Source organism: Cyprinodon tularosa, unplaced genomic scaffold (genome assembly GCF_016077235.1).
Source record: "Cyprinodon tularosa strain WSP-4 unplaced genomic scaffold, ASM1607723v1 ctg482, whole genome shotgun sequence".
Taxonomy (NCBI): Eukaryota; Metazoa; Chordata; class Actinopteri; order Cyprinodontiformes; family Cyprinodontidae; genus Cyprinodon; species Cyprinodon tularosa.
The window spans coordinates 536723-557500 of NW_024039210.1; the positions used below are offsets into that span (position 1 = coordinate 536723).

The 20778-nt window shown below is 39.1% G+C and overlaps 1 protein-coding gene across 2 annotated transcripts in view; it reads left to right on the top strand.

Moving 5' to 3' along the window:
• zgc:162171 (uncharacterized protein LOC565931 homolog) overlaps nucleotides 1-20778 on the top strand; it is a 35377-nt gene that overhangs the window by 9702 nt on the left and 4897 nt on the right. For both annotated transcript variants that reach the window (XM_038302097.1, XM_038302098.1), the window contains 2 exons: nucleotides 19470-19600; nucleotides 20743-20778. The exon at nucleotides 20743-20778 is cut by the window's right edge and continues 114 nt beyond it. In XM_038302097.1, coding sequence (XP_038158025.1) covers nucleotides 19470-19600; nucleotides 20743-20778 — 167 coding nt within the window. The remainder of the gene's footprint in view (nucleotides 1-19469; nucleotides 19601-20742) is intronic.

The window sequence follows — 20778 nt, forward strand, 5'->3', positions numbered from 1 at the left end:
AGACGCGTTCTCTGGAGTGACGAATCGCGCTTCTCCATCTGGCAATCTGATGGACGGGTCTGGGTTTGGCGGTTGCCAGGAGAACGGTACTTGTCTGACTGCATTGTGCCAAGTGTAAAGTTTGGTGGAGGGGGGATTATGGTGTGGGGTTGTTTTTCAGGAGCTGGGCTTGGCCCCTTAGTTCCAGTGAAAGGAACTCTGAATGCTTCAGCATACCAAGACATTTTGGACAATTCCATGCTCCCAACTTTGTGGGAACAGTTTGGAGCTGGCCCCTTCCTCTTCCAACATGACTGTGCACCAGTGCACAAAGCAAGGTCCATAAAGACATGGATGACAGAGTCTGGTGTGGATGAACTTGACTGGCCTGCACAGAGTCCTGACCTCAACCCGATAGAACACCTTTGGGATGAATTAGAGCGGAGACTGAGAGCCAGGCCTTCTCGTCCAACATCAGTGTGCGACCTCACAAATGCGCTTCTGGAAGAATGGTCAAAAATTCCCATAAACACACTCCTAAACCTTGTGGACAGCCTTCCCAGAAGAGTTGAAGCTGTTCTAGCTGCAAAGGGTGGACCGACGTCATATTGAACCCTATGGATTAGGAACGGGATGTCACTTAAGCTCATATGTGAGTCAAGGCAGGTGAGCAAATACTTTTGGCAATATAGTGTATATAGATATATATATGTTATTCTATTTTTTTTTTACTATTTTTCAAGGCTGGACTCTTAAAAAGATGAAATTGTCCAGAGAGCTCTTCCAAACGAAATTTCCTTTTGTTTTACAAAATGACAAATAAATCTGTCTAAGTCAAAGTGCAGAATGTTGCCACTGGCTCATTCTTATGGCTTGCCAGGTTCCCACCGGTTACCTGGCTGTCCAGGTCCAAGGCGGTTACCTATAGAGCTGCCTTTATCTCTGATAGGAACCTCTTTTGGGAAGAGAGGGGGGGAAAAAAGTATATTTTACACTTTATCCTTGACAGGATACAGCTTGAGATATCTAAAAAAAACTCAGCACAAGAAAAGCACATAAAAACACGAGACAGACATTTCAGCAGAGAGTCACATCAGAGGCGGAGTCACAAAAAGTCAATCTGATATTTGAGATATTAGTTGTGTGTGTATGATGAATGCTTTCAATATGTTCGTGAACCCTTACCACAGGGCAATGTTCTTTAGGTTATTAAATGCTTGGTTGTGATTAATAATTGCACTATTGTGATTGCTTGATACACTCTTCTAATTTTTGGCAGCATTTTAACACCATACATGGCCTCTCCACCACAAAGACACTTGCAGTGCCTCCTTGTGGCCACACATGTAAACTGGGAACTTTACTTTCCAAGGCCAAACTGCAGGAGATGTCGGAGTAACACTGGGCCCCAGAGACATGGTGCACAATCCCACCACCATGTGGACATGTCACCCGTCAACCACTGTCCCAGCTGTAGGTAAACAGCCTCACTACCTTGTGACCAGTGTTAAACACTGTAGTTCAAGAAATAAAGTATAACATAACATTTACAAGTTACTTGTCCCAAATAGTAGAGTTAGTCAGTATGTTACTTCTTAGGGGGAGTAGTTAAGTAACTAAATTGGTTTCCACAGTATAACGGGCTGGTTATACTCCTGCAGCAGTGTGTCGCAGTGAGCGTGCCGCAGGCAGACGCAGACATTTTTGATTTATACTCCATATTGAAGCGTGGTCTGTGCTATGTTTATTCCACGTCACAAAGCAAAAGGGGAAAATGATGAACTAACTGTGGGTCTAGATACGGCAGAGGCGGTGAGGAAGGGGAAAGGGGCAAGTTTGTGCGACAACGGAGAGAGATGAGGGCGAAAAAGAGCGGGGATCCAGGTGGAAAAAGGGTCCCAGCGTTCTTGCGCACCTCGCTCTTCTAGCTGATCCAACTACCAAGCAGGAGATACACATGAGTAAAGCGGATGCAGATTTGACCAATCAGAGGCCTCCTGTCTGCGGCACTCTCCGCTCTCACATACAGTTTGGGAGAGGTGCTGCTGTGCAGAGTGTCTGCAGAGGGGGCGGGGTTGTCTCTCTGCGTTCACCACGAGACCTACGCAGATGACCTAGTTTCGAAGTATGAATCAGCCTTTAGAGTTAAAGGGTGTGCAACTGTGGTTTCCTACAACTGTTACATCTGTCCACAACATCTGAATCAAATGGGTGAATTAAATCCTTAGTGTTCAGTTCATTTCTCCAGAGTCCCCTTAATCATTTAATACTTAATTATACTTAATTTAGGTGTGTTGAGCCAAGGACATATCTAAAGGTTCCTCAAGGACTGGAATTGCCCTCCTCTGATCTAGATAGTTTGATAGGTAATGGACATCTCAAGGCACATTGGAATCAATGGCCATAATGATCTATTTTGTCACCAAACTTCTACTACTGTCCAAAACAAACAACATGTCCCAATATTTACTTGGTGTCAGACCACTTCTGGCTAACATTTGGTTTTAAAATTCACATCATCAGACCAGCAGTGTTATTCAAACTGGTGGCATTGATGATCTAAAATCATTTGGCAGAGCATCCTGGTGACTCACATCTCTGGGATTATTTCTCTCATGTCTCATTTCTTCCTCGTGACGAGACTGATGACTTTTGGACTGCAGGGGACGCTACTAAAGACCTTCTACAACTCTGTTTTGGCATTAGCCATCTTCTATAGAGCTGTGTGTTGGAGCAGTGGCTTATCTGTAGCTGAGAGAAAACAGCTGGATAAGCTGATCAGGAAGGCCAGCTCCGTGATTGGATGCTCTCTGCAGTAGGTGGGAAACAAAAGGATCCTAACTAAATTAACATTTCAGTTGGATAATGTTTCCCACCCCATGCATGAAGCTGTTCCAGAACTGGAGAGCTCCTTCATGACAGACTGCTGCACCTTAAATGCACCAGGGAGAGTTATCACAGATCCTTCCTCCCAGCAGCTGGAAGACTCTATAACCACCACTGTTCCCAACAACCTCAATACATTGTTACATTCATACTGATTTTTACACAGTTTCTATCTTAGTCAAATGAAATATTATCCATTAGTGTAAAACATCCATAGCTGTATATTGGTTATTTATTCTTCAGGTGCACAGTATGTATGTTGTTAAAACACCTTACAGCACAATATTTTATTTGTTTATTTTTTAACTCTTCACTATTATGTTATTCTATACAGGTCCACATTTGACCATTTTTTCTATAATCATTTTTGCTGCATTGTGGGCTTTGTTGTCCTTGCCAACTCCTGACACAGATGACACGTATTGGTTGGCCAGAAAGACTGTGGCCTCAGTGGTTGTGAGAGAAGGAAGATGCTGCTAGCTTAATTTGCATCATACTGAGATGAAAATGGCAGCCTGGTTCCATCATTTTGAGTCCTCTCTACAGAGACATTTTCATTGTTAATGAGGTCCAGAACAATATAAACCAAATGTACTTGTCTTTATGAGGGTCAGTTGATGGGAAGTTTCGAAAGAGGAACCTTTGTGGACCTTTTGGTCAGGGAACGCTGCCTTCAGCACATCCTGAGGATCAGTTCACATGATTGCTTGAGATAAAACAGCAATTTGTGTAAAGTTTTCATTCAGTTCTGAGTTTAAAGAACACTTTATTAATTAGAAGCAATGACATGATTACTATCTTAAATGGTTAAAGATCGATGTGGGCTTTGATTTAATGTCCAAATGCTTTTCCCTAGAGGATTTTAATGGAATATCATGCCTCATGTCATATGCTGGTGATCAGGCAAAGTCATAGGTTGATGAGTTGGAAGCAGTTTGGCTCAGTGTTAAAATAAAAAAACCTTGTAATTAGGGCTGTCAAAGTTAAAATGCAAATACACATAGATGCAGCATTTTTTCAGGACATACATTTGTTCAAAGCATAATTAAGGTACAGCTTTTATCTGCACCGTAGTTTGACCATTATTTCGTTTTTTACTTCAGTGGTTTGTTCCATTTCTTAAAAAGTCCAAGGGTGTCTGACCTTCACTAGGAGTCGCTTCTGCTTCCTTTATTTTCTCTGTTGTCTTGGAAATAGACTTACCCGTAAATCCTCTAATATAGGCCCGGGCCTTTATTTCACTCAAGTGCATCGCGGTCCAGGCCTTTATTGGAAAGAGGCCAGAATTAGAGACAGGCCTCTATTGCTATTTGAGCAAAACAGACTACCAGTGGAATGAATAAAAATGAGATTTTGTTTCTATTTGAACCTATAAAACACTAGGTTCATTTATTGAAAAAGTACAGTTACCATGTCTCGCTTGATTTGAATTAAATAAAAAAAAAATTCCTCCAATTCTGTTTAATTCTCCTCCTCAGTTTCCTCCTCCTCTTCATCTCTCCCTTTAATCTCCTCATCACTCGCGCTCCTCCTCATGTTCTGCTGCGTGTCTGTTCTCTTCCTCGCGCAGACGGGCAGCAGTCAGGGCCTGTCGTCCAGCAGCGCAGGGCTGTGGTACTTGTATGTTACTACCACAAGTATAATGTTGAGGTATGCCCAGAAAAAACGTTTATATCCCCGGCCTGTATTAGAGACCGGCCATTATTTACCTCCTCTGACAGCGAGACCGGCCAATGTTAGAGTCCCGGCCGCTAATGGAATACAGGCCAATATTAGAGAATTTACGGTATTTATGTATTTATTTAGAATTCTGTCCTATTTGGGATATATTTTACCTAAATATGACTGAAAGCTTGTTTAGGTTTAAGTTTTACAGCATTTCCAACAGCAGAAATATAACGTGGCTTTAATCGAGCCAATTTTCTCTTGATTTGCCATGAAATAGCAAACATCAAAAGACTAATTACTCCAAATATTCTTATGGGGGTTGTAGGAGCCATTTATAGTTGTTGGTGTTTAGGTATGGTTTGTTTCTGGGTTATTTGTTTTGGGTGGTGGTGACCTATATTCTGCTCTACCACTTGTGGCGGTGTGGAGGGGAAGGCTTTATAGGTGAGACGTGAGAGGGCAGAAAGGGTTTTGGGTGACGGGTGGTCATACGGTTTTTACCGCTTTCTTTGGCACACAATAGCCTGCGTCCTCTGGTCAAATTCTGTTATTTTCACATTCTCCATAGTTACCTGTCCATCTCACTTGTTGTAAAGACCGCCACTCGGATTGTTTGGAAAGTTTGTTCATATACAAACGTACTTAAATAAATGGGAACGCCCATACCTTATATCCTGGTTTCGACATCCTCTTTTAAGCGTGTTAAATTCCAGATTCCCCGAACCCACAAGCGAGAAAAAGGTGGTTGATAGTCGCTACAGGGGTTTTACATTCTGGGCATAATAAAAACCCAAACTTTAAACATTAAAACTTGGACACCAGGTCAAATGGTGGTCAGCATGTTTGACACTAGATGCTCCTGCTCTGTTCCGTCGGTGCAGTCAAGAGTGTCTTTATTTCCTTTCATGAGTTGGAAAAAATTTTGTTTTAAAACATTTTTGAGCAAGAAAGTCCACCTCAGAGCATCATCTTTGCAATCAGTTCATAAGAATAATTATCCTCCTGGAATATTCTGTTCTTGTCGCATTGAAAACAATCGAATCTGTGTTGTTCAGACTGCTACGAAAAGATCCGATACAGGTTGCATATGGGCAAAAAAAATCTGATTTGGGCCACTTCAGGCTGCTGTGTGAACGTAGCCCACGGGAATGAAAAGTATCTGTGAAACCGAATATTTCCATATTTTTCTGCTAACATTCTAGCAGAGCTCAAAGATTGAAAACAGATGAAACCAAGTAAGTAAACCCTTTCTAAAACTACCGTATGCATCACTGCTGCAAGAGCAATTATAGGACAAGGATATTATTACACATTTGCAACACTTAAAAAAAAAAAATCTTACAATAAGCCAAATAATAATAAACCAGTGTGTTCATAATGTAAAAAAAAATTACATTTTGTTGTTACTTTATTTAATCATATTTTTCTTTGGTCTGTAATGTGTTGAAAAAAACAACAACTTTCAAACTGATTAATCCAGGTGTGTCTGCCTGGTTACACACCTGGATTAATCAGTTTGGAAGTTGTTGTTTTTTAGGCGGGGTACTGGGGTTATTTTGATATAATCTCATCCTACTTATTATTATTATTATCTCACCTGATTAAATACTAAAAAAGCTAGTTACCACAAAAATATTTAGCGCTATAAGATAATCCAAAATAATAAATCAACATTAAACAGGGGCTTGTCTCTTAATCCATCATTCTTAGATCATGCAGATCTTGTCTCATTCAGTTTTTTATGTTACTGACTACATTTTTTAAACTGAGGATTAGAAAAGCACACCTAAACTTGGAAGTCCATGCTCATAAATCCTAAACATTAATGAACAGAACAATTTATAATTACTACTAATAATAACTAACTATCTAGGGTGACCAGATGTCCTCTTTTTCATGAACATGTCCTACTTTTCATACCTAAAAAAATGTCCAGGGGGATTTCAAAATCATCCAGAATTTTAGTCGATTACAGTGCAGCAGAACCGAGCCGTCAGGTCCAGGGCCGGTCCGGGAACTCCGGCAGACGGGAGGAGGGAGCCTGCGGGAGACGGAGCAACCAAATCTGATCTGGTGACGGTAGCCGTGGGCCTGGGCTTCCCCCCGGGCAGGAGGAAAGCATATTGTCACCTGGTCGGGTTCGGTCACTGGTCGGGTTCGTCCCCGGCTGGCTCCGGATCCGGACCAGCCACGGAGCTGATGGCTCGGTTCGAAACCCCGGTCCTCCTTTTTTAGAAATCCAAATCTGGTCAGCCTATAACTATCTGAATGTATGAATTAAAGATCACTAATCAGTTCTAACATCTTTAGATGAAACCTTGTTGATCCCTGGTGAACCACCGTAGCAGATTGGCGCCTTACAATGAGATTTCAATCATTCTGCTACCTTTAATCCAAGTCTCTTTTTCTCTTGCCAGTTGCAACCTTGATCTTTTCTTAATTTTTTTAAGTTTATCTTGGTTTATGTTACATTTAACAAAACCTTTTTTAACCTGGGCATGAACCAAACATTTATCACAAGGATCAGCCCAATCCAAATAACACAAATTCACACACTCACCATAACATTTGGCAGCTCCCCATCGGTTGTGACGTAACCAGCTACCGTAAAAGCTATTTCTGTTGACAATATGCTCACGCACTCTTTCCACTGTAATAAAAGTTTACATGCAACATTTCCCACGTCATAAAACAGTAAAGTCTGGGACATTCACAGGGACAGCTTTAGCCGGGGACAAGTGGACCAAAACGGGGACTGTCCCTGGAGATTGAGGACGTCTTGTCATTGTAGAAGAGACAGTAACTTGGCGCTGAATGCCGCGTTAGGCCTTGTTCCAAATGGGAGGATACAGAGTTTTCCTCCACAAAAAAGTTTGCCTGTACTGACATCAAAAGGCCCAGAAGGTTCTAGTGGAGCAGTGTGGTTAAATGCTTTGTTGTTACTGTTTATTCATTCATTTTTAGTTTTTATTTCTGTAATTTTTCAAAGAAAAGGTCCATATTTGCTTCACAGGCAGGCCGCTCTCTCCATCATCACATCTCTTTGTGTCTCATGTAAACCTATGCTATATTTATGTGTAGCTGCCATAAAGACACCTGCTATTCTTCAATAGTCACAAATTCCTAAATAAATTTGCTCGGCCATTTTGGAAGTAGGACATTGACTGTTTCTTCTCTTCTCTTCTGCATTTCCTCCTATTCCCTCTGTGGTTTTTGCAAATACTGCGCCTACATCCTTGTCAACTATAGACACGTACAACGTTCTATGGGCTCACGCACAGTGTGCACAGACCGGTGCAGCCACCCAACGTGCGAGTATATCTCGGCCTTTAGCTCGGCTTATTCTGAGTTGTCTGCGGCTACTTTTACTAGCTGACATGCCAGGTGTGTTCTTTGTTGGGTCTACTGGGATGTCTGGGTTGAAGTCATTTCTGTAAGTCACAGAGAAGGTTTCAGACAGTCCGTTTTGATTAAATTTGGTTCTGGACGTTGCCTTTAGATTGGCTTTTCTTTTGAGGAATCTGATTAGTGAGATTCACTGGTCTGCAGAGAATCCAATTGAGGAGTTCTCCCCAATGTGGTCTCCATGTTTTAGCTCCACAGGAAAGAGATGAGTATGTCAGTGAGCAGCGCCTTTATGCCAATCACATCAGGGGTAGTATTTCTCTGTTACGCGTACCTTTGAGAGTCTTTTGCAAAGGGTCTGCATGGACATTGATCCACCAATGTCTAAAATTAATATCATGGCTTTTTGCAGGAGAATAGTGAAAATCATTTAAAGCTTATTAAAAAGAGTAAATTTTTTCACAAGCTGGGGTAAGATGTTGCCATGCCCCTGCACCCAGGAACAGCTGCAACTCGTTATGAATACAACGTATTTCACTGTTAATAAAAGGATAACTGATATACATTGTATTGCTGTTTTTATGCAAAATATGTTACAATGATATTAAAATTTCATTCAACAGCTCTGATCAGATGACAAATATATATTTGCCTGATCAGTAGGCATTTTATGCAAATGCAGCAGATTCAAATTACTGTAAAATAGAGTTTAGGCTTTAATTTACATAGAAAAAAATTGAACCATTAACTTTTTATTTCATAAATCATCAGTACATTTATTGTAAAATATACTTTTACAAAGGGTTTGAAAGCAAATGTAAATAACCACTACTGTACACTACATTCCATATCTAAATACATAACTGCTATTAACACACCAATATCTACATAGATATATCACAACTAAATAATTGTATTATTACATTTTTATATACTTGAACTATACACTGTATTCTCATCACTTAAAACACAGAGTTGTAAAAATGCATGAACACAGACACAAAGATCCTGTTCATGCTCTATCCTAACAAACTATTATATTTATGTAAAAGTTAATTAACAAATGTCAAAATTACAATTTGTCTCCTGTATCATATTATAGAGTCATTTGCAGAAGCTGTTGCTAACGTCTCTCTTCCTTTCCGCCATGATAACTCATTATGCGCAACTGCAGGGAAGGTCTTAGAGTCTGTTATAAAGACATGACTTTCAGTGAGACAGCTTTGCACAGTGCGTTATCAACTTAACTAATCTTTAGTTTGGTCTGTGGGTTGCCTTGCAGTCTGGGTCTTGTGCAGAGTGTGCATCTGTTAGGCATTTATATGTGTGTGTATCTGTTGCTGATTCACCTCTATATTCGGATCATGTGGAGGAAGTTAGGGAGCAGGACAGAGAATGAATCATGCATTTAGTGTGAGTGTGTGTTTGTTTGTAGTGCAGAGAAAGCCGTTCAACTGTACCATTTAACTGGTCCCCATGAAGAACAGTTCTCTCCTTGGGTTTTGGGGTTATATGAACTTAGTTATCTGTTAGCTTAGGTTTAGGGCTGGTATAAGTTGGTAATGTTTAGGGTAAGGATAGCTGTCTTGGTAAGCCCATACAAATACAGTCAGTGAAAATTCCCCATAAAACATGGAAACAAAACAGAGTGTAATGGGTTTGTTTGGGCATATTTTGTTACCCTGTGGCGACAATTTCAAATAAATATGCCACATTTTTAGAAAATAAGTACTTGTGGGGACCAATGACTGGTCCTCATGAGGAGAAGTTCTCTTCTTTGGATGGGAGTTAAGTTTAGGACTAAGGTGTGAACTGAGTTTAGAGTTAGGGTTAAGCTTAGGGTAAGGGTTAGGTCAAAGAAATGAATGCGATATGAATGGAAGTCAATCAGAAGTCCCCCCAAGGATAGTGTTACTTGACTTGTGTGTGTGTGTGTGTGTGGGTGTGTGTGTGTGTTCTGCATCGAGGTCTTACAGTTTTTTCACCTCTAATTATGTCTATGGTTTTAAAATTCAGTGTGAAAACTAGACTCAGTTCCTGTTTTCAAGAAAACTGAAGTTACAGTTAAACATAACTTCAAAGATGAAAGAGCTCTTATTCAAAAATGATTTTTATTAACTGAAAAAAAATAACGATTGCATCATCTAAGCTTAACAGTGCAGCTTCCTGACAAATGGTTTAGAAAATTAGATATGTAGACAAGGACCGCCTTAAGGAAGTTACTGTCATGATGGGTCTCTGTGATTAAACCCACATGCAGAACACCACAGGAGACTGGATAAAACTTCAACAGTTTATTTGGATAAACACACACAGAGTAAATGGTTTGCACAGATTCTGGTACAGGTCCGGGACTGGATTCACAGAGTTCTCTGCAGAGAGGGATTGTTTGGTTAGCCAGGTAGTTATGATGTCTTGACAGAGTTTTGATTCTGAGATGTACCTGATGAGGTTCAGACTGATCCAGAGGTCCAGAGACTGTGGGTTCAGCAGAGAGCTTAGCAGCGGCAGAGCTTAGCTTCAGGCTAGCGAGGTTCAGACCTTGAGTTGTTCTCCTAGTTCTCTCCTGAGAACTAGCAGGGAGATTCAGACTGAGGATCTTCAGGTTTGGTTTTTCAGAGCAGGCAGGCAGGTTTCCAAACATGAGCTCCTCCAGAGCTCCAGACTTCGATCAGGTTTTCTTGTGAGGCAGAGAAGACAGAGGCAGGTTAGAATCAGGGTTACTCTTCCAGAGTAGTCAGAAATCATATGTGCAGGCTGAGGCTCAGGTTCTGCTAACCAAAACTGGTCAACACTCCGGCGCTGAAGGGAAGTCAAGCCGCTGATTATGTAGCTGGTCTCCTGATGAATCAGCCTCAGGTGTGCAGGTGGCTTCAGCTCAGGAGACCCAGGGCGCTCTCTGCTGGAGAAAGGTGGCAGATCTCCAGATCCCAACAGTTACTGCTTAACATCTTAACTTTCTGCTCCTGAATGCAGACAAAACAGAAGTTATAGTCATTTGGACCAGTGTGGATCAGTCACTTATTTTAGATGGGATTAAATTGATTTCAGTTGATAAAGTAAAAAATCTTGGTGTTACACAGTAAATTCCAGTGTTAAAGATGTAGTGTCAAAGTACATTGCCTTTTAGAGTTATTACAACAACTTGAGTAAGATATACACTACGTTGTAATTTAACACTATTTCCTAGTGGGACCAAATGCACACTTAAAGTATAATTTTAACACTGCAAAATTTACTGTGTATTTTAGATCAGGGCCTGTCATTTAAATCCCATATCAAAGTGGTTTCTAGATTTTCCTTCTTTTATCTGCGGAATATTGCAAAAATTAAAAATTTCCTGTCCAGGGGTGATGCTGAGAAACTAGTCCATGCATTTGTTACTTCAAGGCTGGACTATTGTAATTCTTTACTATCAGGAAGTCCACAAACTGTAGTTAAAAGCCTTCAGCTGATCCAAAATGCTGCAGCCAGAGTTCTGATGAAAATTAAAAAGAGAGATCATATCTCTCCTATCCTGGCTTCTCTTCATTGGCTTCCTGTTAAATCTAGATTAGAATTTAAAATCCTGCTTCTCACATATAAAGCCTTAAATGGCCAAGCTCCATCTTATAGTATCAGAGATCTGATTGTTCATTATGTTACTAACAGAGCACTTCGCTCTCAATCTGCAGGTTTACTAGTGGTTCCCAGAATTTCTAAAATTAGAATGGGAGGCAGATCTTTTAGTTCCTGTGGAACCAGCTACCATTTTCAGTCAGTGAGGCAGACATCCTGTCAACTGTTAAGGCTAGGCTTAAAACTTTCCTTTTTGATAAAGCTTATAGTTAGAGTGGCACAGGTTAAGGTTATCCTGAGCTATCTCTATAGTTATGCTGCTATAGGCTTAGACTGCTTGAGGACATAGGGACCCCTTTTTCATCATTCTGTTTCATCCAATCTCTATTCTCCTACTCTGCAGAATCTATTAGTTCAATCTCTGATGTTATGCTCTCTCCGCTTTTTCTCATAGTAGCTTCATCTGGTCTGTTCCTGTTTGGCTGTGTCTACATCCTGGAGAGAAACATCAGTTGTGCTGCTACCATCAACACCTTTGTTTATAGATGTTCGAGCTCTGCCTGTTTTTCATTGTAGTCCTGTTTTTTGACTGTGAATGGCCGGATGTGCTCTCTTCATCCTCTGACATGGGAGTTGGCTCTGAGCTCGTCTGCCTGGCTCTGTGTTTCCTGGATGGGGGCCACCTGTGGAGCTGGTTGACAGTTGCATTTTATATCTCTGAGTCTTTCTGTATGTCTGCTTCTGTCTCCTTCACATCCAGTCAGCCTCAGCAGATGGCCGCTCACACTGAGTCTGGTTCTGCTGGAGGTTTCTTCCTGTTAAAAGGGAGTTTTTCTTCTCCACTGTCGCTACAAGCATGCTTCGTGTGAGATTGCCATCGAGTCAATGAGTCGATGCAATCAACTGGTTTTCCTTAGATAAAAAACTTTGAATCAATTTGACTGTATGATCTGGAGAACTGTAAAGTGCCTTGAAATGACATGTGTCGTAAATTGGCGCTATATAAATAAACTGAATTGCATTGAATCTTAAAAAGGGAATTGGCGCACCTCAAGACGTGTTTGGTTTTGCACCTGTATGGGTCTGCTCAGGGCCGGTTCTAGCCCTTTGGTTGCCCTAGGCGAGATTGAGTTTTGCGCCCCCCCCCCCCCCCCCCCCCCCCCCTCACTTTTGCCGTGCGAAATACCAGTACTGTTTTCAGCATCTGTTTAGTGCTTCATTGAGTTGTGTTTACAGTTCCACAAAGAGTGCTGTGCGGTGAATTGTGCCTACAGTTGTGCAAAGTGTGTTTGTTTCAATTGCAGATTGAGTGCAAAGCTGTGTTTGTTCTTTTAGTTTTGTGAACTCAGTGAGTGGATTTCCTATAAGTATTAATAGTTTTAGAAATTGTGCTATAAGAATCAAGGTTGTGTTTAAGCATTCAGAAAAAAACTGTAACTTAGCATGGAGTGATGCATAGACAAATACCAGAATAGATTTCAGTACCTTTTCTTTTTTATTATTTTAAATAATTTATTACACACTCAAAGTTAGGACTGTGCAAAAACACTTTTAACCATCTGTAAGGACACTTAGGTAAAGTATAACTAAAAAACTGGATTGAATCAATTAGGGCTGCAACTAACGATTATTTTGAAAATCGATGAATCGGCCGATTATTTTTTCGATTAATCGATGAATCGGACACAAAATATTTTTTTTATATTAACCTCTTCATTCCAAAATAAACATTTTAGACAGAACAAACAAGCACACAAGTACAGGTTGCTCATTAACTGTACTGGTGCAATATGAAAAATAAATGTTTGTGTTAAAACTACGCAAACTTACATGAGAAATGTAGCTGTACATCCACAAAATATAGGCTACTTTGTTTCATAAAGCGCAAAAAGAGACAGGCATTTTTGTTTTTAAAAGCCCCTAAGGGGTTCAAACAATAGCCCCCCCCATTTCAACAAATGAGGTTTTTATAGACTAGAAGAGTTCTGCCTTTTAAGACAGGAAAGTATAGCAGTTAAAGTTGCTACTTGAGAAAATCCTGAACCCTAGAGATAAAAATAGCCCTGTGATTCAAATTATAAATTGTATTTGGAATAAAAATGAGAGAACTAGGGGTGCTAAAAAACACATCCTCCAAAGACAGATATTTACATGGGAATGTGGCAAATAATGAATTGACATATTACTGATCTTGCTGGATTTTATTCTGCTTTACTTCCATAAATTGCAGGATCTTCTTTACTTTATCTTTGCCAGAAGATTTAAACTTTAAAAGCCTTGCCCTCATTATTTGCAAGTTAATTTATTTATAAAGAAAATATAAACGCTGCTTAAGCTAATTCAAATGAAATTAAAAGTAAAATAAGAAGCCAACCTTATCACTGTCTGTAACCTACTAACAAGCTAAGGAAAGCATCAGATGAGCTACCTGAGAAACTAACTTACGTTTCCCCACTTTAAAATGAAAAAAAACACGGTTACTCATCCTGCTGATCAGCTCTCTTCACTGCCATTGAAGGCTCCAACGTGTTTTCTTTTCAGGTGCTGCGTCATAACAGTGGTGCTTCCGTGCCATGTTCATTTGTTTTTACAAAAGTTGCATGTTACGACTTTTTTCACTTTACAAAGCGCAGGCTATTTTAATTATTGTGATCAATTTGCGCCGTCAATCCCGGGGCATGCGCGCTTCATTTGCAGTCTGGACGCTGAGGGTAAACTCCTCACTAAAATCCTGCGGCTCGGACTGCAGCGCTGAGAGGGATTCTTGTGGGAAAGGGAGAAAGGCGTTGGGATGGGGGAGGCGCCCCACGGCAGCAGCTGCCGCTGTAGGAGAAGAGTAGGAACGATACATGCTTTCACGTAAGAGTCTCCAAAAGCCGCCAGTGACACCGTAAAAAGTCGCCAGATTTGTCGCTAGTAGCTTTTTAAAAAAATAGTCGCTGGAGGGGTCTGAAAAGTCGCTGAGTTGGCAACACTGCAACTGCGGCGCTGACTCGCTCCGCCATATTTTTTTTTTTCTTCCCCGGGATGACGGCGGCGGCGGATGACGCATTAATCGCGCGACACAACTAATCGATGATTAAATTCGTTGCCAACGCTTTTAAAAGTCGATTTTTATCGATTTTATCGATTCGTTGTTGCAGCCCTAGAATCAATGAATGAATTTATTTCAGACAATTAACAAATTTAACACACATTAAACAAATATTAAATAAATCAATTTCATAAATTACCAAATAACAATAAAAAATAATACATTTAAGAAATTCTTCAACCAAGGACTACATAAAAAAGTAATTGATAAACATTAAATTAAATTTTCTGTTCCAGTTCAATTAAATCATTTGAACATAAATAGAAATGAGATAAACAAAATTTTCCTCTAAATAAAATATATCAGGTATATTTACCCTGATTTCTGACATTGATTAGTGATTAAAGAAAGGATTAACCCTCTACAAACAAAAGTGCTTTTATGAATACCATTACAAAATTAAAAGTTTGAAGTTGTTGTTTTTTTTGTTGTTCACATATTCTATGATGAACAGCCATAACTTCATATATTTTGATGATTATTTGTACATCCCTTTTGAATACTCAATGCAGATAATCACTACAAAATATTTTATTTATATTAGTATCTTCTACCCATTCTCAAGCTAATAATATAGCACATAATTCTGCTGCATATATATACTGAGAAAAAAATGATGTCAAGATTAGGGATGGGGATCGTTAATATTTATTGATATCGATACCTTTATCGATACTCCTTATCGATCCGAGTCTTTATCGATACCACTATCGATACTTTTCTGTTATTTGGTGGAAAGACGATGCAACAATTTTTTTTACAGAACTGGTATTGCTTCTATTGCTTAACAAGTGAGCATAACAAAAACGTTTCTAGCCTTCAATAAACATGGCTAATGTAATAGGCCACTTCGAAATGACATAAAACTAACTAGAATATATTTTCACAATTGTTGGTTAATGTATTGTCTACTGTCACTTTTCATCATGTTTTTAGTGATTAGGAAAATATTTAACAAATAAATAATTGTATTTTAAATTAAATGTAATTTTTAATAAATGTTGGCATCAGTAGTTTAATTATATATAGAGCAATATACAACTGTATTACTCATGTTTCTCGCCAAAAACAAAATTTCCCGTTTTCTTTACGTTACACTTGAACGCATCATGATAACCTAATTGTCGTTTTACTGAGCCAATCTGAACACATCATCACGCAGCACGTCTGAAACTTTATTTACTTTTCAAGCTAACTAGCTTGTATGCTTCCGATTACAACACGGATTTCACAATTAATATTTTTAACTGACCGGACAAGCTACAAAGTCTGTGTGCGCTTACCAGTGATACTCTGAGTGGATGATTAAGACGGGCCCGACCGCGAGCAAAGTTAAGCAAGTACGTTTGCTTACAATTTCATTCCAAAACATTGGTGGACATGCTGCAGTGATTGACGTCACGACTTCCGGGTTGGAGGGCGCTTGGAAAGTGATCAGAATCTTTTCTGTTTTTCTCTTAAATGTGAAAAAATGAATAAAAAAACGGTGGTATATTTATTTGTTCATATTTTGCTATTTATATATACGTAATGTTAAGTCAAACTGACGGACGCTTCATAACCGGTTTAATTCGCTTTTTTTTTTTCTAATTCTATGATTAATGGGAAGTAAGCCTAAGGGCGACGCTAGAGGGCGCCCCCAACACATTTGTCGCCCTAGGCAATTGCCTAACTCGCCTGTAGCAATCGCCGGCCCTGGGTCTGCTGATGAAGATGGAGGATATTGTCTTGTGATAGAAGGAGAGCTTTCAGGGTCTCCTCTGTCAAGTCACCAGGTCCTCTCGGAATGAGACGACTTAGACAAAGGTGAAAGCAGAAGCAGTTAAAAAGGTAGATTTGATTTTCCCTGAGATGCTGAAGGTTCTGGACATTGTTGGACTATAAGGACTGACATATCTCTTCATTGTCACATTGATGGCTGGGGAAACACCTGTGGAGACCAGGGAGGTGGTCCAGAACTCAGACAGTGGACTGTCTGAGTGTTTTCTAGCAAATGATAAATCACACTTTTGTTTTATCTTCTGAAGAAATGTTCTCTAGGGTAGGAGGTCTAAAACAGTATGCTCAAATGTTCAAATCTGACTCCGGGATACGTTTGAAAGTCTGGGACAACTAGTGCAGATCCTGTTTACTAAACTTCTTTATATCTTACAAAGAAAAGCACTCTTGCTGCCTCCATGTAGTCTGGTTAAGATGGTCCTTTCCACATGTAGAGTGGAAATTACCACTGCATTGAGTTCAAGTGATTTTGTTCTGGTAGACAAGAGAAACATGTTGGATCCAAAGATTATCCTGACCTGCTGTTCAGGTAAGACAGTAATAGACTTCCTAATTAATCTGCAACAACTGACTATTAGCGAGCATCTAATAAAACATTAACTGCCATTTCCAATAGACACAGTGTTAAATGGAAATATATGTTTTAATAATATTTATGTCACATCATTGTGTAGGCTACAAAGATAACATGAGAGGTGGTTTGAGAGGGGCGTGAAGGAAGCCATCTATGTTAAGAAAGAAAAACAGACCTTAAACAGAGGGGTTGGACTCAGATTTCAGCTTTTAAAAACCGATAGAGTTGATTCCTTCCTGCGGTCATCGAAACCCCCACCACCTTACAGGGGAACGGAACACCTCCCCTGTTGAGCCAGGCCAACAATTCCCCCTAACGACCCCCTTTTCATAGACATAGACAGCCCATTCCTAAGGGGCAGACCTGTTCCTCCTGTTCAATTTGCATCTTTTTTAAGCCAAAACAAGGCTTTGTTTTTGGTCCACTCCATAAAGCCTCAAACTCAATGCTATTTGTGACATTTTCAATTGATAAATCTTCCTGAATGTGAAGCAAAACGTCTTCAAACTTGGAAAAAAGATCCAGTGGATGGTTTTTTAACTTTTTGGGACAACATGAGAGAATACTTAACAATGCAGTACTTGCTATATAAAATCCTTTTGCTGCTCTCCGCCACTCTGAAAGGTCAAAGTTTACCTCATCTCTGCAACTCAGGCATCATAGATTTTTCCTAACTTTCCAGTGGAAATACCAACATGAGAAGGTGTTCATGTGCAATTTTTATGTCGTTTTCTGCTACTTATCATAATTACCATACCACATGAAGATGGATGGATAAAAAAAAAAAACTGTTTTTAAACAGTCAAGACACTGAAGGTAGATAGTTATAAATTATGAAAATAATTCAAGAGTCACTTCATTTCTTACTTCAAAATAAGTCTCAAACAGATCTGACAGGGGATCAAAATTAAAACACCTTCATATCTGTGGCTCACTGCGCCTGGAGCAAAAACAACAACCAGAGAAGGTTATATTGCAAAAAGTATTATTTTATTTTTACATAACATGATCTTGTAGTAATGATTCCCAACCTTGAAGGTTCTTGTTCCCCTAGTGGTCAGTGAGTGCATTGCAAGGAGGTACATGAAAATATCTTATTTCTTAGGTAGCAAAATAAAATAGGCCTGGGATTTTGCTTTGAAAATTTAAATAAGCTTTTAACAACCAAAAAATAAGTTTTTCTTTGAGTTCAGCTTCAGCTTTGACACACATCCAAACCAAGCAGAGGTACAGACTGGATGTAGAGAACAGCCTGAGATCAGCTGTTTATCACACTGAACTATCGGAGCTCACAAAAGCAGCTCAGGTGTCTTGATGAAAACAAAGTTTAACTATTTAAGTAAGTCTGTCAATAACTTTTGTTCTGTACTTTGTTCCCAATTTATCCAGGTTAAATGTGATTATAAGGGAGCTCCAGATTTATAAATGCAGGTTCATAATAAGATTTTATTTTGTAATTATTTTTGATTCCTTATTAACTTCCAGTTAATACATTTATGTTTTTTTTTATTTGAGATGGAAAGAATTAAATGCTTAACCCTATAATGCCAAATGTATCGTATTTGATACATACGGTTTCTGAAATGTTTTGCGTCTGACACCTTTTGCATAATTTAATGGTAAAAACTTTGCTCAAAATCCTATTGTACACAATCAGATATACCTGATAACAATGCTTAAGAAAAAATCATCAGGTTAAAATATTTAGTAAAATAGTTTTTATTTTATAATCAGCTATATTACGTTCCACTTTTGGACAATCATTAATACTTTTGACTCAGAGGGGTACTCATGGTAAGACAAAATGCCCAAAGGGGTACACATGTCAAAAAGGTTGAGAAACACTTATAGCACCTCAATTTGTTAAAGTATGCAAAAATAAACCCTGATGTTGCAGCGTGACTTTCTCTGCAAAATGACAAAAAGCAACGACTTCTGTCCTTCTACTGATCCATTCACCTACTAACTGCACCATCATGTAGCTCCTATGCAGATATTACTGGTAAAAATATGTATTAACCTAAAGGTGGGGGTCCTTTTATAGACCCATAACTTGATAAAATGTTAAATTTCTATTTCAGAATATTTAAACATTATTTCTAGCTCATACCAAGCACTGCTGAGATGGACAAAATCATTAAAGCAGTTAGGAAAAACATAACAGAAGGATCGAAAAGAAGACTTAACATTAAAATATTGTGATTTTCATCATAACAGGCATTTGTATTTATACTGCACTGGTTACCAGTCCAATTTAAAATCCTTAAAAATCCTTTAAAAAATCCTTTTTTACGCTGTATGAATCCTGTTGATTCTTTTAAAAAGCAACTGAAGATGCTGCTGTTCAAGCTGTTTGTATGTTTTCATTTCTTTTTAAAATTTTGATATAAATTGTATTCTACATTGTTTTATTTTATAAAATTTTTACTTTTTTTTTTACTGTGAAGCACTTTGTGATTTTTATCAGTGAAAAATGCTATGCAAATAACTTTAACTTACTTTACTTACTTACTTATTAATAAAAGTGGAAGGCTGATAGCAAGATAACAGACAATGATCTGTGTCCATCATGTCTCCCCCTTATAGGACAGGAACGCTATGGAAATATGACCCGTGTGTACTACAGAGAAGCAGTGGGGGCTCTTGTTGTCTTCGACATGACAAGGTTGTCTACGTTTCAGGCTGTCCTGAAGTGGAAGCGAGATCTGGACTCAAAAGTAAGTGTTGCAGAGCTGCTAAGCAACTGAGAAAGAAGACTTTTAAAAGGGGGCCAGATAAACAAATCTAATGGTGCGTTCACACCAAATGCGTTCAAAGCTTAAAAGCTAAAATTTAAATGCTTGGTCAAGTTGCTTTGAACCTTCAATGCTCTGGACGCTCAACGCTCTGGTTGTATAGCTGCTCTGTTCTGTAGCTACAAGTCAGACAGCAACTTTATTTATTTAATTTGATGAGTTTGAAAAAATTGTTTAAGCTAAGACTGGGCGATATACAAAAAAAGTTTCTAGACACTTCTCAGAGGCAGAGGTAGGGCTTGGATGTACGACTTGACCAGAGGTCCGATTGCAGCTCATTTTGCACTGATTCCCTGCACTCATTTTACAAATTAGGTAGCGCTGAGTAGAAAACTTGTGGCCCAGAACTTCGTATTGAGGATGAAGGGCAGCGAGCAGCTGTTTGAAGCCAGGTTTTTTTTAACTCCTTATCCGTTCTCCTGGCTTTTTTTTTTCACCTTTGGAGTTTAACCAGTGTCTATCTCCCCCATACAAATTCCTTGATCAGGTTGTCTGATTGGTTGACACTCAGGTATCCAGCAGTCAATTTTCTGAACTCCAGCGGCGAGCGCTCGAACGCCAGAACACTGGGATGTAAATCAGACGCAAAGAAGACCTAAATGCTTCCAGCCTCAACGCAGCATTAGACACATGGAATACAAATATATATGTGTAATTGGGATTGCTTTATTTCAAGGTTTCCAATATAATTGAAAATAAATTTTTATACAAACAGACACAACAAAACAATGGAAATAAGCAGGCCTACAGAACAAATAGGAAAAACTGGGACAGAGTTGTTATAACAATGCAAACAAACCACTAATAATTATTTATTCACTTAAGCTCACTTGACATGTTATTCCAATTTATTTATCCCAAGAAAGTCTGCTTGTTCTTATCTCTAGTAGTTATGTTTTCCATCTGAGGGAAGTAGAAACAATTTTTTTTGACAAAGGTAGTGATTAACATGATCATGTTTAGGTGAACTTTCACCTTTACAGAGAGATAACTCTATAAGATCCAAGGCTCAGTTCTGTGTTTTACATGGTGTCGTTTTAACTACGTCTCCTTGGTTCTGTTAGGTCACTCTGAGTAATGGGAGGCCTGTTCCAACCGTT